General features: G+C 37.1%; 1 protein-coding gene across 9 annotated transcripts in view; it reads right to left on the reverse strand.

Moving 5' to 3' along the window:
* The window catches only part of Nars2 (asparaginyl-tRNA synthetase 2, mitochondrial), a 145,972-nt gene that overhangs the window by 7,787 nt on the left and 121,507 nt on the right, over positions 1–16,678 (reverse strand). For 8 of the 9 annotated variants that reach the window (XM_087212015.1, XM_087212012.1, XM_087212010.1 and 5 more), the window contains 3 exons: positions 6,915–7,012; positions 4,408–4,434; positions 245–1,206 (listed from right to left, as the gene is read on the reverse strand). In XM_087212015.1, the coding sequence (XP_087068141.1) occupies positions 1,062–1,206; positions 4,408–4,434; positions 6,915–7,012 (270 nt within the window). In that variant the 3' untranslated portion in view covers positions 245–1,061. Of the gene's footprint in view, positions 1–244; positions 1,207–4,407; positions 4,435–6,914; positions 7,013–16,678 lie in introns of those variants that run through there. The other variant, XM_021248245.2, reaches the window with a different exon arrangement.

The raw sequence follows: 16,678 nt of genomic DNA on the forward strand, positions 1-16,678 counted from the left end.
TCTATCTTGGATTAAAGATATTTTTCTTCTAAATTATACTGTGAAAAGATGAAAATTTTCAAAACAACTTTTTTCAGCCAAGTGTGGTGGTGCAAGCCTGTAATCTCAGCACTTGGGAGGCTGAGGCAGGAGGATGACAGTGAGTTCGAGGCCAGCCTGAACTACATGGCAAGACCTTGCCTCAAAAAGCAAACAACAACAAAACACAAAACACCAACAAAAAAACCAACTTTTTTCATAAGGGTCTATTTTAAAAATTTATTTTATTAACTATTAGAGAAGTTACAAACGTAGTATAACTAGAACAATTATTATAGTTTAAATAATGCAATACCTCATTAGCTTTTACAATTAAAGATCAATAGTTATTTTTTTTTTCACCCAGACCAAGGAAAGATGACTTCAATTCAGAATAGCAACTTACTTAAATCAACTAAGAGCCTAAAAAAGAGTATTTTCTTCTGTTAAGTTTAATAAAGCACTGACAGTAAGATGGGTATTTATCACAGGTTAAGTGGCAAGGGAAAAAAGATACAACATTTTTTTAGCTGTTGTTTCTTTCAAAAGTTACAGAAGAAAGTGATCTACTGAATAAAGAAAGTAGAATATACTGTTTCAGCTTGTCTTGCAGTCTGAAGGGACCTTCGAGACCATCTATCTAGTTCATTTTCTTCATTTCTTCTTCTTTTTTTTTTTTTGAGATGGGTGTTGCTATGTTGTTCAGGCTGCCCTGGAATTCCAGGGTTCAAGTGATCCTGCCTCAGTCCCCAATGAGCTGGGATTACAGCCTTGGTTACTTCTTTTTCTGAACTGAAGTAATAGATCTGAAAGTCCACTTGTTATAAGTACCTCTTTCAGAGGGAGATCATTTTTTTCCATGCAATGTCCTTGACTTTGTAAGAAAATCGTGATCATTTTTACTTTTCATACATTTTTATCTTATGGTGAAACAATTATGTACTGAATTTCACATTTCTAAAATTCAAAAATGCAGTCTTCTTTATGCATATACATGTACAGTGCCTCTGTCACAGGGCACTATTCTTTAACCAAACTTTCAGTTATAAAATACACGAATGAGTAAATCTTGGAAAAGGGATAACATCTTTGATATTGTCAATTCCCAAGATGCACTGTAGGTAGCGTTCAAATCCCATCCCAAAACCTCCATGTGGCACAGATCCAAATCGACGAAGGTCCAGATACCTATTTTTAAAAACAGAGAATCATCATCTATGAGCAACACATGAGATGAAATGTTATGATTAATGTTATGTTTCAAAAACATTTTGTAATCATTTGTTATTATCCACATCATTGTGGTAGAGCAGATCAGTCTTTCCTCGCCAGAGATAATGGAAATGGAGAAGTTAAAGCAATCTATCTATCCAAAGTCACTCAGACAAGCAACAGTAGATGTTGCTGTGCAGTCATGTACTTTGGTCACTTGATCCTTTTTCTTTCTTTTTTGTTTTTTTTTTAACAGCTTTACTAGTTTTCTTGAAAATATATTTCTCTTCTATTTCTTGGAATGTTAATACAAATGCTCCTCCAGTCCCACCAAATCATACTGTTCAAGACATAAAGGAGAATGAAGAGTTTTATTTGGTCATTACAAAAAGATTAGACTGTAAACCACATTGAGGGGGGGGCTGGTCTCAATCTATCTTTTTATCTTTAGAGAATGTTCCAAAGAAAGAGCTTATTAAATGGAAGTTGATTGTTTGAAGGGATCAAAATACATTCTTGAGTGCTATAGAGAAAGAGATGTACAGCTCACTGCTTCTGGCCCAGTGAAGATGCCCAGGTAATTTTTCTGACAGGCTGCATGGCCTTTAATACTCATCCATGCATGTATGCTCTATTTCTACTGAAGTCTACATGAAAGATGTTATCCCTTTTCCAAGAAATGGTACAGGCATGACTGAAATTCAGATTTCAGTATACTAGCATGGAGCAAATATATTTTAGGAAGGATAGGAAAACAATAAATATTTTAATAATGCTGGGTGTGGTGGCACACACCTGTAATTCCAGCATTTGGGAGGCTGAGGCAGGAGGATTGCCATGAGCTCGAGGCCAGCCTGGGTTATAGTGAGTTCAGGGCCAGCCTGAACTACAAAGTGAGACTCTGCCTCAAAAAAAATTTTTTTTTAAAAAAATTATGTCATTTGGTATAGAAATTCTTGAGTTATACGGCACGAATCAAGTAAGTTTATAGCTTTTGAAAAAATAGCTTCTGAATGATTTGTAAAATCAGTTCTACAATAAGACTTAAGCTCCACAGGTGGTGACCATTTAGCTCCTCAGACATAAAGACTGCCTATCATCTGTTGTTCCACTATTATAATAATGCCTAGATGTAGTTATATCTTAGGGAGTTGGGAGTATGTATGTATTTTTCTAAAATAAAAGATGAATTGCAACTAGATGAACTAGAATCAGGAGAGGGATCACTATGACAGGTCATTTAGTATAAAACTTCAGCTCAGTAAGAACTGTGAGGAATAATGGAAGTCTCGAGTAATTAAAATATTTAATAATTGAATTCACTTTAACTTTATAAGGCACGGGGACAGGATACACTGTGATTTAGTAACAAATGAGTTGAAAGGCACAACAAACCTCTTGTCATAAACACCCAGCATCTGAGCTTGCTGCTAGAAGTCCAATGAGTTTTATGTGTCTCTAAATTTCTCATACACAGATGGCAAAACACTGACATGAATGTCTACAAACTGAATTCAGCAGAGGATTCAGTTTATCAGTTTGATGGAAAAATCCACTTCTAAGAAAAAAAGCTAACATACATATATATAAAATATATATATATATTTGATTGTTGTTAAATTGATTCTAGGGTAACCAGATATAGAGGAGATGCTACAAAATTTGTACAAGTAGTTACAGATTTTATTTGCATATCGCATGTAGAAATAAGAAGTAAGTACATTCTGAGACATTTGGTGTGGCTACTCATAGTGTGGAGGAAGACTTGTACAGATCACAGACTTGCAGATTTCTAAGGTCTTCTTTTTTGAAAACAATACTGGGGATTAAACCCAGGGCCTTGCTCATCGTAGGCAAGTGCTATGCAGCTGAGGCACATCTCCAGCCCTTCTAAGATCTGTTTACCTATACTATGATTACCATATAAAAAGAATTACAAATTCAAATCATAAATACTTATATTTGGAGATCTTAAGTGTGGAAACTTCAGTTGGGAAAAGGAGAGTATTGAAATGACTAATAAAGACCAGAAAAAGCCTAAATTATTAACCAATAATTAACTTTTTATTAAGTTAAACTAGTTTTTTACACAGTATGAATGTTATCTCACAGAAAGACTCCAAAGAAAAAATGAGTAAGTTTGCTCAGTCAGGCTTTTTTATTAAATACCAAGACTCAGAACAAAGGCAGAAAGGGGGCAGGAAACTAGCATTTACTGAGCTTCCACAGAGTGTGCATCCCTAACCTATATTTCATTTCATCCTCACAACTCTCTCAAGCAGGGATTTCCACTCCATTTTATAGTCATGAAAATCAAGACTCTCAGAGAGATTAAGTGTGCCTAAGGTCATTACTGGTAACTGAACTTGATTTTAGCATCTCTGAAATCTAATCCTTTTATTACTAAGTCAAATGTGTCATTTGTCTGTTCCTCCTCGTGAGGCCAGCAATGGATTAATGATATTGTTATTACTATACCAAGATTCTAAAGGAATGTGATTACAGAAATATAAGTAGATCATTTATCTATATTGGGAAAGACTTGAACAAAGAGTCTGCAGAAAGAAAACCAGAACAACTTTGGGGAAGTGAAATGTATGAGTGCAGACAACAAATAAGCTCAGATTTGTATAGTTTTTTTTCCCAGAACTGGGGATCAAACTGAGGACCCTGCACCTGTGAGGCAAGCACGTTGCCACTGAGCTAAATTCCCTCCCCTTATATAGTTTTTAAGAGTACTCAGGATCACTTAAATCAGGTCTCCAATTTCACACACACAGAAACTGAACTATAATGGTTAGGAGCAAAAGTTGATTTAGAGATCAATTTTCAGCTGCCTACTTCTGTGAGATCTTGGTTAGTCACATATCTAGATGGTAGGCTTAGAAAAGTAATAAAAGGGAGGTGGTAATAGTACTTACCTCTCAGAGTACAGTTAAGATTACATGAGATATTACATACACAAATGTTAACATTGTTATCTGACACATAATAAGTAATAATTAAATGGTAATCATTATTTTTAGTATTTTACAAGGCCTTTAAAGGGAGCAAACAATATTTAGAGGCTCCTGTTCAGTTCTTAACATTCTTCCACAGGGTCTTTGGAATAAAATTTAAAAATCTATGTAACATTAAGACAGGTAGCTAGAGTATCACTAAGGGTGACATTCTTACCATTGGTAGACTTCTGTAAGTCCTAATCTGTAAAAGGAAAGTAATAGAATTGTTTCAGGCAATGGCAATAAGATATCAAACACTAAACATTTATTGTGGGTTGTGAGCAAAGAGCTCTTTGTAAAGAAGTACACAATACATCCTGTGTTCTCCAATAACATACAATACAGTGGAGAAGCTAAAATTTTACAGTAAAATTAATAAATTGCCCAAGCTATCAGGAAACAAGTGGTAAAGACAACAAATGCTTTAACATGAAGATAGAACCCAAAAGATGTGATTCATCTGAGATGAGCATATTGTTCTGTTGTAGAAAAAAAAGCACTATTATTACTAGTTAAAGTGGCTGGGAGGCACACAGAGACCAGGGGCACGTGGACACAACTTTCCTTCTACAACACTGAAAGAATAGTACAAATTCTGAGGCTGCCTTCCTAATATTGTTGCAGTTTGGTTCTTGTCTAATTTAAGAGATGTGACAAATTTTAGGCTCTCAGTGGTCATTAAAATTTATCTCAGTCAGTTAGTGTTTGGGATCAAATTATACCTGAAGTGTTAAGGACACAGAAAAATTTAAATATATAAAATTAGAGACAACATGACCAGTAGCCACAGACAGATTCCTGAGATAAGAAAACACATCTATTTCATTAGGAAAGATAAAGTTGGATATTATCAGATATTAGGTAAACATTTAATGTTATGAGGAAAGGTTTCCTGAAGGAAGGAAGCAAGCAAAGAAAACAGACCAATTAATCTTTCAACAGATGAGGGTTTCTTACCATGTGTAATTTTTATTGTGCTTTAAAAAAACCCCAGAGAATGATCAAATTCTTTCCATCTAAAGAGTCTGACCTTTACTTCAATTCTACAACTTTCTCACGACTTTCTGACACTATGGTAGTAGTAAATAGGTAGTGCCTAACTGATAAAGGGGTCTTCTTAGAACCTATTTATTCCCTTTCTTCTGGTGTCTAAGCCAACAGAGCAGCTCAAAAGATCCTGATTATGGGGCTGGGGATTTAGCTCAGTGGCACTGCACCTGCCTTGCTAGCACAAGGTCCTGAGTTCAATCCCTGGTACCGGGGGGGAAAAATAAGATTGTGATTAAAAACTAAGTTACCCAAGAGATACATAGGTTGGGATCTTGGAAAAGCATAAACTTTTAAAGAATTTCTCCATCAGGAAAAGAAGGCCTTACAAATGGCTAGTTTAACAGAATATTTTCAAACAATTATGGCTTTTCCAGTTACGATGAAACCTAGTATTATCTGGAGAGAAGAATCAAGCATACAGACATGGAACTTTTTTTTAAAATCTGGCAAGGAAAAGTGGAAATCATGGAAAACAGAGGTTTACAACCTTGCTTAGTTTAGGAAGTCATTGTGGTTTGTTGGCAGACCATGTATATACAGGAGTGGTAGTTCAATTAGAAATATGATTCCCTACTTCCCTTCTCCAAAACACTTTTCTATGTGTTTATGGATTTATTTCCAAGGTTTCAAACAGCAAGATAAAATAAAGTTATTCAAAGAGCTAAGCCAAGACCTGTACACAGTAGAGAACCTGAGGAGGGAAATCTGCTTATTCTAAACATTAGCTTCATAGATATTTCTAGTAGTTTTCTTTTTTTTGATACTAGAGATCAAACTCAGGATCTTGCACTTGTGAGGCAAGAGCAGTGCCACTAAGCTAAATCCCCGGCCCTTAGTTTTCTTTTTCTATCTTTATCCTTTTCCTGGTTCAGTCTGTCTTAATGTCCCAGTGGGAATCTGGCATTCATGAGTAAGAGTACATAAAAAAGAACAGAGGTAAGAGGAAAATGTAGACAAGGACAAGCTTTGAGAAAGCAATCTGCCTCTTCCTTTTATTAAGGTTTTAAAAGCTATTTTCTGAGGGGAGAGGCATTTACAAAGAGTGGGCAAATACTGTTGTGGAATTGTTTCTTATAACAACAGTTCCAGTCTTTAAGAAAGGGAAGCTCAGTGTCTCATTTCTCTGAGCACCTGCATTCCATTCTTCGAATGCGTCCTATATTTCTATTTGTAATAAACCTTCTCATGTCTCTTTCACTAATGTATCCTGAAAATTCTTCTTCCATGACAGAAGTCAGTGAACCTGGAAACTTACTGTAAAACGGTGGGTTAAGTAAGTTTTTTGTTTCAGGATTGATTGGGGACCACAGACCTAACCTAGTGACAAAACTCTGTGATATTTAAGGGGAAGGTGATGTAAAAATAAATTAAGATGTGTTATATGCATGTACCAACTCCCCACAATGAATGTAATCATTATGTACTGCAAATAAGTACTAATAAAAATTAGAAAAAAAAAAGACGGGGGAGAGCTCAGAGCGGTTAGAAACACTGTTCACGGTCACAGGGAATCTGAGATCCCATCTGTCTGGTGTGGGACCCAAATATTTTTCTTTGTTACTCGGCTGGAACTACCTTTGTGTACTTCCACCCTGGTTTCTGAAATATGTTTTTATTAGGTTTGATCAGTACCTGGCCAGTCGCTGTTCTAAGATATGGTACCGTTCCTCCCTGAGGCTGCCACCAAAAAGCTCCCCAACTACAGGTACCAGAAGATCAACAGCTGCAACCTAAAAATGAAAAAAGAAAAAAAAAAAGAAGCATAAATAGCATTACATTTTCAAGTGATTCCAACAAGAGTTTCACAAGCAAGTGTATATTTTAAAAAACAATTGGCTTTTTTTTTTTTTTTTTTTTTGGTACTGGGGAATGAACTCAGGATCTTGCACTTGCAAGGCAAGCAGCAGCACCACTGAGCTAAATCCCTAGCCCACACTTGGCTTTTTATGGTTTACCAGAATCTTTCTCACTTTATCTGTTCATGTTCCTTGTTTGAATATCAAATATCTAATATTTTTCCTATGTCAGTAAAAATACTTCATACGTGGACTATTTTAATAGCTGCCTAGTTGGTTGTTTAGAAGTATCATAATTTATTTAACTTTTTTTAATTTTTGGTACCCGGGATCGAACTCAGGACCTTGAGCTTGTGAGGAAGGCAGGGAGCAGCACCACTGAGCTATATCCCCGGCCCTATTTAACTTTTCTTTTTGTTGAACTGTTACATGTGTGTACATTTTGGGTTTTTCTCATAAAAAATATGGCAATGAGATAGATGTATATATGTACATATGTACGTATGTATGTATATATGTATATATTTTGGTGCTGATGTTTGAACCTAGGCCTTGTGCATGTTAAGCATGTACTCTACAACTGAGTTACACTTTCAACTCTTACAATAAAAAGATTTCTTTAATTCATAGTCTTTTATTATGTCATACAGTAAATCCTGATTATTGATCAAATAAACACAAACTGAAACAATGAAATACCATTTTGGAGTTTCATGTCTTGGCAAAGATAAAAAGGAAAAACATAAACTATATGCATAAGAGAATTGATAAACCAGTACTCTCACAGACTTGATATAACCTGTGCTGGTCAGCAGTTTGGCAACAGATAATCAACAGCCTTAAAAGTGCAACAGGCTTTGAGTCAGCAATAGCAGTTCTAGGAATTGGTCCTAACAAAACAATCAGATTCGCAAAAAGATTCACACACAGGATGTTTACGACAGCATTACTCACAAGAAAAAAAAAAGCCTTCAAGTGTGCATCAACAGGAGGCTAGTAGATAAATTTTAAGCATGGAGACAAGAAGACATAAACATAATGTGATGGGAATATGAATTAATAATTTTTTCTTTTCTTTTATATGTATCTTATCTCTCCTCTCTCTCTCTCTCCCCCCCCCTTTCTCCCTCCCTCCCTCTCCCTCTCCCTCTCTCTCTCTGAGACAGGGTCTCACTATGTAGTTCAGGCTGGCTTTGAACTCACTATGTAGTCCAGGCTGAACTCACTGTGGTCTCACAGTGATTCTCCTGCCTCAGCCTTCCAAGTGCTGGGATTACAGGTGTATGCCACCACGCTCAGCCTTATTTTTTAATAATGAAGATGTATCACACTTTTGTCAGAAAACATCAAAAGCCTTTTAACAGAGTAAAATGGCAGCTTGACATTTTAGTAATATTTACATTTTTAAGAATGTTTATTTGCTGTCTGTATTATTTTGTGACTTGTCAATTCTTTGGGGGTCTTTATTTTTTAAGCCCAATACTCTGACAATGTAATACTATACATAAAACTAATAAAAAACTAATTTAGTACAACACATGAAAAATTAGGAATCTATAAAATACATTTCAATCTTTAAAAGCCATATTATATTGCAAACTCTTTTCTTAAATTTTATCTCACTTTATCATTAATCCATTACTCCAGATTTAATTTCAGAACTTTTCATTGAAATACTTTACAAATTATTGAGATTAATAAATAATTCAAGTATGTTATCTAAATGCTATATATCCCACCTCATTAAAATGAAAACATTAAAGAGAACACATCAGGTAAGATTCTTACCACTAGGGCCGGGGATTTAGCGCAGTGGTTTTGCCTCCTGCTGCGCAAGTGCAAGCTCAAGGACCCGAGTTTGATCCCCAGTACAAAAAAAAAGATTCTTACCACTAGACTGAGTTACACTGAGAGAGAACATACCATTAGTATGGTTTCTACTTTTGCTAAGTCTCTTGCCTCTCAATAAAACAGTGGGGACTAAAAGGTGATTGTACAAAAAGATCACTGTCATGCCACCACTGCTTGGCAGTAATTCTTCTATGAATATTTACACTGACCATCCAAGTTATTTACAGTGTGGATTTGGTGACTCTGACATGATACAGGTAATGAAATCTAACAAATACTTTGGATAAGTAGACAATACAGTCTGAATAATATGACGAGGAAATTTTCATCCATCCAAGGGAATTTTTATGGTCACAGAAACACTGGGATTTTGTTGTTTTGTTTTTTGAGACAAGGTCTCACTATGTAGCCCAGACTGGCCTTGAACTCCTGGCAATCCTCCTGTCTCAGCCTCCCCAGTGCTGGGATTACAGGCATGAGCCACCATGCCTGGCCAACACTGGGATTTTTATGGCTCAGTATCTTGCTTTGAGACATAGGTAAATATGACTAAGTAGAGGGACACATGGTGAAGACATGGACATATTGTTCTTACCTTTAATCTAGTTTTAAATTTTTTGTTTTGTTTTTTGTTTTGAGACAGGGTCTTGCTATGGAGTTCAGGCTGACTTGCTGACTTTTCTTTTTTTTCTCTTTTCTTTTCTTTTCTTTTCTTTTCCCTCCCCTCCCCTCCCCTCCCCTCCCCTTCCTTCCTTCCTTTCTCCCTATGTACAAATGCTTTGTTTCCATTTTTCCTTCTATTTTCACTTTTTTTCTTGTCCCTTCCTTCCTTTCTCAGGCTCATTTTAAACTCATCATGTACTCCAGGTTGGCCTTGAAGTCATGGTGATCCTTCTGCATCAGGCTCCCCAAGCTGGGATTACAGGCATGTGCCACCATGCCAAGCTTCAGAGTTTTAAATTTAGAATTAAACGTAATCAGGGCCGGGATTTAGCTCAGTTGTTCCACTGCCTGTCTTGCAAGCCCAAGGTCCCGAGTTTGATCCCGGGTATAAAAAAAAAAAAAAAAATATATATATATATATATATATATATATATATATATATATATATATATATATAAATAAACATAATCAGGTTTAGAAAAGAATAATCAACCAAGTGTGACTTTGACTGAAAATATTTAAGGATTAGGAACAGTACCCTACAAACAGCATTATATCCTTATTTAGCTCTACTAAGAAGGGACAGGTAGAATCACTTCCAATGTGTAAAGTAGGGGTGATCCAATGCAGCAAGTGTAGTTATGGCTTCTGACACTGTAACAACATACAAAGCTTATAAGCTGGGGCTATAAAGGTCCACTGCCTCAAAGAGATGCTGGAAAATCAGCTCTCACAGGGAACAGGAAGTAGTGGGTGTGGATGAAGCCAGAGGCCACTGACAAGGCTGATGGGGAGTCCTTACTAAGCTGTTCTGCTTTCTCCATGTAGTTTATGAGTATCAAACAAGAAATCCATTTCTTGTTTGGTCTTGCTACAAGTATAACCACAACAAAAAACCTGCTGGGGTCTTAGCAATTTCTACTAGACTAAATTATGTTAACTTTGAATCTTGGTTTTAAAAATCCTATTTCTAGAAGAGTGTAAAAGACATTTATTTTTGATTATAAACCTCCTCTATTTTAGCATTTGAGTTTACTGGAGAATTTGCTGGGTAACCACATTGGTTTTAGATCTTTCTATCTGGTTTTTATGTATTTGAAATATTTGCAAATATAGTGGAACTAGAAGCTTTTGAGCCACACTTTCAAAATCTTATCTCCTGGTATGATACTCATATACATATTTTAAAAAATTCTTCCAATTCTGTCTTCCTAATTACTAGGATACCTGATAGGTTATGCTCAACTCTTTCTGCTCTGGCTATTATAAAATTAAAGTAAAATTAACATTAAGTTTGCCTGCCCTGCAAGCGCAAGGACCTGAGTTCGATACCTGGTGCAAAAAAAAAAAAATTAACATTTAAGTTGCTGTATCAGTCAGGGTAGGCTGGGCTATGCTGCAGTTGTAGAAAACTCCAGAAGCTTACAACAGGGTTTCTCAGTCTCAGCATTATTAGCAATTTTTTGTCAGGTACTTCTGTGTTGTGACGCCTGAACTGTGAGTTTTGAGATCTCCTCCCCTCCTCTCCCCTCTCCTTTCTTTTTTGCAGTGCTAGTGATTGAACCTAGGCCCTTGCACACAATGTGTGTACTCTACCACCAAAGCTACAGCCCAGTTTGGGATACCTGGAAGCATGAGCTGCCTCTACTCACCAGATTCCAGTTGCATTACTTTAGCTGTGACAATCTGAAGTGACGTGACACTGATGGATGTCCTTTGGGGCTATAGAGAGGAGGACATCATAATCCCTGATTGAGATCATAATTTACAAAACTAAAATGATTTCTCCTTTGAATACATCTGTTTCTTGAGAGGAAGCCATTCTTTTTTCTGTACTGGGGATTGAACTCTGGACCTTGAGGTCACCAGGCAGGCACCAGCACCAATGAGCTACATCCCTAGCCCAGGAAGGCATTCTTTTACAGTGCCTCCTAAACATTCCATGACCAAACAGTATTATTTCTTTTTCAGCAAGTACAGGTTTACCTTTGAAGAAAAATCAACAAAGGCCTCGATCTCATCTCTTTTTCCAATATGAAATTCTTTTTTTCCACTTTACCTAGGTTTAGTTTCCCTTCAACAAAATCAGATTCTAATACTTCCTGCTCTTCTTTACAACTATATCCTCCAATCTAGTCTGCCACTTTCTGAGAATTATATATAATATTCTATAATATATATAATATATATAATATTCCCCAACTGCATTTTGTATATACAAAGCTGCACTTTCTTCTGATATAATAAAAAATCTTGAATTTTTCTAAAGATCTCTAGAACAATCCCCTCAATTTTCCAAGCCTTGGGCTGGGGATTTAGCTCAGTGGTTCCGCCGCCTGCCTTGCAAGCGCAAGGACCCAAGTTCGATCGCCGGTACCAAAAAACAAACAAATAAACAATTTTCCAAGCCTTTTAATTTCTTCCACTTTTTATTTTTTGGTGGTTTTAGTTTTTTATTTTAAGACAGGGTTTTGCTAAGTTGCTAGACTGTTCAGGTTGGGCTCAAATTTGTGTTTCTCTTGCCTCAGCCTTCCAGAGAGCTGGGCCTAAGAAGAAATCTTCCACTTTGTGTCTCCCCTGGTAACTACTAGGGGCTAGTTTTCAGAATGTTATCAGTTATTTCTCCAATGTCTCTAGTGGAGATAACAGGCATATACAGATAGAATACAATGCATTAATATGTATAAAATGCAAAATATGGTGGGAATCAGACAAATATTTTGAAGAAGTAATGAGAAAAACTCGGTTATGTGCTTGCAAAGCATTGGGAGGCAGACAGTACAAACACGCTGGACACAGAAAGTTGGCTAAACCATTTGCTGGTGATTACAATTTGTCTTTATGGGCTGGTAGGTCTGTGGTTTATATGACACTGAGTCTGACCAGGTAGTGCAGATGGGAGGGATTAATCCCCATTAGGGAAAGTGCGGATGGTTCATAGATACAGTACATGAAAGTATAGTAGAGAACAGATTTTTATCATGCTAACCATAACCCATGGTACAAAGTATCAAGTGCCACAGAAATGAAGATTAAAGTACCAGGAACAATCATAAAGATCACAGTTACTATCAAAAGCACTGATATTGTTTGACAGTAATGGTCCTTCCAGCCAATTGCAGGGTGCTTCCAGAAAGCTATCTGGAAAGGTGACTCCTGTCAGAAGCCCTTTTTGCTCCTTTAGATGTTGAATGCCCAGTTTCCAAAAAGCTAAACCGTAAGGTGCATCTTAAGCCAGTCAGTCAGAGCATATCACCCCTGCCTGTGATGAGAAAGCTGCAAGTGTCTGCATTTCCCTTTAGGAAACATCTGTATCTTTTAATTAGATGACCAAAAGTGTACCTGCTTACATATGTTTGTAAGTTTTATCTATGACTATTTTTTTTTATTTGTTTTTTTCGTGACAGGGTCCGGCTATGTAGTTCAGGTTGGCTTTAAACTCACTATGTAGCCCAAGCTGGCCTCCAACTTGTAGTGCTCCTCCCTGTCTCGGCTTCCTGAATGCCAGGATCACAGGTATGTGCCCATCACACCTAGCTTTTATGACTATTTCTGAGTGACACACATAATAACATGGTACAGGAGCCCCCAAACCAATTCACCTTTCCTATGTTAGGCTTTTTTCTTAGAATCTTTCATTAAAGAACAACCAAAAATCAGCCATGACCTTGTGTTTTTAAACATTCTTCTGTATTAGTAATCATCTGTATTTTATGGCAAAAATAGCAAGTTGAAAGAGAGGGCAGGGCCAGAAAATATGTATAGCATAGCTTCAGGTCTGGTGGTTATTGGGAATAATGCACCATAAGGAACAGGCAGCAGAGCTAAATCTTTCATGAGAGAATTCACCTGAGTAGTGAAATGTTGTCTTAATTTAAAGATGAGCAAATCGGAGCACTTTTATAACTAAAAATTCTCTAGTGTGTATCTCTGGGAGACTTGAAGTAAGTGGAAGGACCAGTTTTGCTTTCCTTTCACTCTACTGTCCTTCCACTTGCCAGCACAGGTCACAAGGAGGCCAAAGATAACTTTCCTGTACTTCCCTTCCCTAACCTTAAACAAAACCTGCTTCTCTCTGGGTAGATGTAGGTCCAGAATGCTTCCAGGAACATCTTCCTCCACTGAGGACAGATTTGATTCAGCTTAAGTCACACAGCTGCAGCAGCATGCTGTCTAGAAATAGTTCATGTTGGTATTCAAGCTGAACAAACCCTGGTTTCTATTTATAATACTCCCTTCTGACTCTGACTCTGATTCCAATCAATGTACTGAAAATAAAACCCAGATCTTGAATGGAAAAGAAAAAAGGCTAGATAGGAATAAGCATTTTGATAGATAAGCTTTTCCATGCTAAGTTCAAAGGGAAGAAAAAAGTTTAATATTCTTTCTGTTACTACTCTTCCCACCTAGCTTAGCATTTTAAAATACTGACAAAAACCACAAATTGGATGCCTCCTTATTCAGTTTCTCACAGGCTGCTACGTGTAATGGAGGAACATTATATATCATTATCAAAAACAAAAAGAATGTTCCATAAACCCTAGGAAACATGTTTGTGCCCTTAGCCTCTATGAGCTTTTGCTCTAAATGCTGACAGACAGTATTTTGCCCCTAGATATACACCTAGGTACGACAAGAAAAGAGACCTTCCACACGGGACAGTGAGAAGATGCAGAAAGGGTGTAGGTAACAGTATCTAAAAATGGACCTGGCCTCATAAAATGGTGACAAGCCAGTTTCACTACTTCTCTGGCCTGAAAGAAGAAACAACTTTATACTACAGTTTGCAGGGATATTAATGGCTTCAAAGGAATGGAATGTTTACCTTGTTCCAAAAACATATGCTCCCTTTTCCTCAGGGCCAAAGTAGTTAGTTTCCTTCCTTCCTCCCTGATTTCCTCTCTCCTTCCCTGCCTCTGGTTCCCTAAAGCTGTATCCCCATTATATAAATATGCTACCACTGAGTTATTTATTCTATTGTTGATGTACCTCTCTCCCTTGCTTTTTTCCAAGCAAGCCAGCAGAAACATCAGTAGGGGGCTACACAAAAGTTCAGGTATGAGTCCTCCTCTTGAGAGGAAAACATTTGTGTAAACAGCATCACTCTTAGAGTTAAGGTTCTACCTCTGGAATCACTTGTGACTTCTCCCTACTACTCTATGTTCTACTTCCAGTTTATTTCACTGATTACTTCTTGGGAATATTTTTCTAGTTTTACTTCTGTTTCTCCATTTTTTTTTTTTGGTACTGGGGATCAAACTCGGGTCCTTGCGCTTGCGCAGCAGGCGGTGAAACCACTGAGCTAAATCCCTGGCCCTTTTTCTCCATTTTTGTTGTTGTCACCACTTATTCTCAGATCTCATCTTCTCCTTTCCAGATTATGAGCCCTTTAACTATCCTACTTGCCTTTAATCCCTTCCTTCCCTATCTGTCTTGGATATCACCTGCCAGGTTCATCTTTTCATTTTTCCATCTTCTAAAAAGACATACACTGCCTGTGCTATCTATAGCATTCCAACTTCTCCATAATTTGTTCCCATCTTGCCTAGTCATCTTTACCATAAATAATTACTCATCTCTTTCACACATACACATATTTTGGGGGTAGGAAGTTCGAGATAGGGTCTCACTATATATAGTTCAGGCTGGCCTTGAACTCATTATGTGTAGCCCAGGCTGCCCTTGAATTTGGTGGATCCTCCAGCCTCAGTTTCCCAAGTGCTTGGATTACAGGTATGCACTAGCATGCCCAGCTCTCTAATATTTTTACATTTTTAATTTGCAAAGTCATTTTATAAACATTAGTTTATGTGACATCCACAAGCCTGCGTTGACACAAGGATAATAATCCCTTTTAAAATAAACTTTATTAAAGTATAATATGTACTCTGAGGTAGGAGAACTGCCACAAGTTCTAGGCCAGCCTGGGCTACACAATGAGTTTAAGAGCAGCCTGAACTACATAGTGAGACCCTGTCTCAAAAAAAAAAAGTATAATATGTACAAAAAGTACACAAACAACAAGTATATAGTTCTATTAACTTTCATAAAATGAACACACCATGAATCATCATGCAGAACAAGGTCAGCATCTCAAACAGTCCTTCTCATGCCTTTTTTTCAGCTACTACTCCTAAAAAAGTAACCTCTTTTCTGACCAGTATTATGCAAGGCCAAGGTGCCTGTTTTTCAACTTTTGATACATAGTATCATACAGTATATAGTTTTCTGTGTTTGGCTTCATTCCACTCAAAGTTATATCCCTGAGATACATCATGTGAATACATGTAGCAATAGTTTGTTTTAAATAGCAACTGCTTTCTCATTGCATCTGATGGTTTGAGGTTCTGGCTATTTTGACCGAAGTCAGCTAACTAGCCCCAGCTCAGGGAAATTCATTAGGTATGTCTTGGTTGAGTATTTATTCTCATTGTTGTGTAACATTGAGTTATTCATTCTACTGTTGATGGTACTCCATCCTCTCACTTTTGGGCTATTACAAACAGTGCTGCTCTGAACAGCCTTGTAAATATTGTGAACATACATTTTGAAAAAAGTGAACATTTTGATAGGAGTTATACATTTTGATAGAAGTACTGGATCATGGACTATGCAAATATTCAGCTTAATTAGTGCTATGATTTGAATACGGTTTGTGTTCCCCAAGGGTCCTCAGATGTTGCTGGAAGGTGGAACCTTTAGGAGATGGAGCCCAGTAGGACATCCTTAGGTCCCTAGGGACACAAAGTTCTTGTTATATGACTCCACTGATGGTTCTTGTGAGGAAGTTGTTATAAAAGGAGCAAGCCTGGCCCCACCTATCCTTTCTCTCTGCTCATGTTCCAGATATGACTACTTGCTTATACACATGCTCCCGCCATAATGAGCCACTGTGTTCTGCCTATCCAGAGGCCAAACTAATACTTACCTCCCCAATCTAGGATTCTCAACCTTAAAAACTATGAACTAAACAAGTATTTTCTTTTTATAAGTTAGCTGCCTCAGGTTATTTCTTGCAGTAATGTAAAACTGACTAATACAGATATTGCCATAGAGTTTCCAAAGTGATTATACCAATTTATACT

Source organism: Heterocephalus glaber, unplaced genomic scaffold, assembly GCF_053883595.1.
Source record: "Heterocephalus glaber isolate CG9 unplaced genomic scaffold, H.glaber_assembly_v1.0 deba00001428, whole genome shotgun sequence".
Lineage (NCBI taxonomy): Eukaryota > Metazoa > Chordata > Mammalia > Rodentia > Bathyergidae > Heterocephalus > Heterocephalus glaber.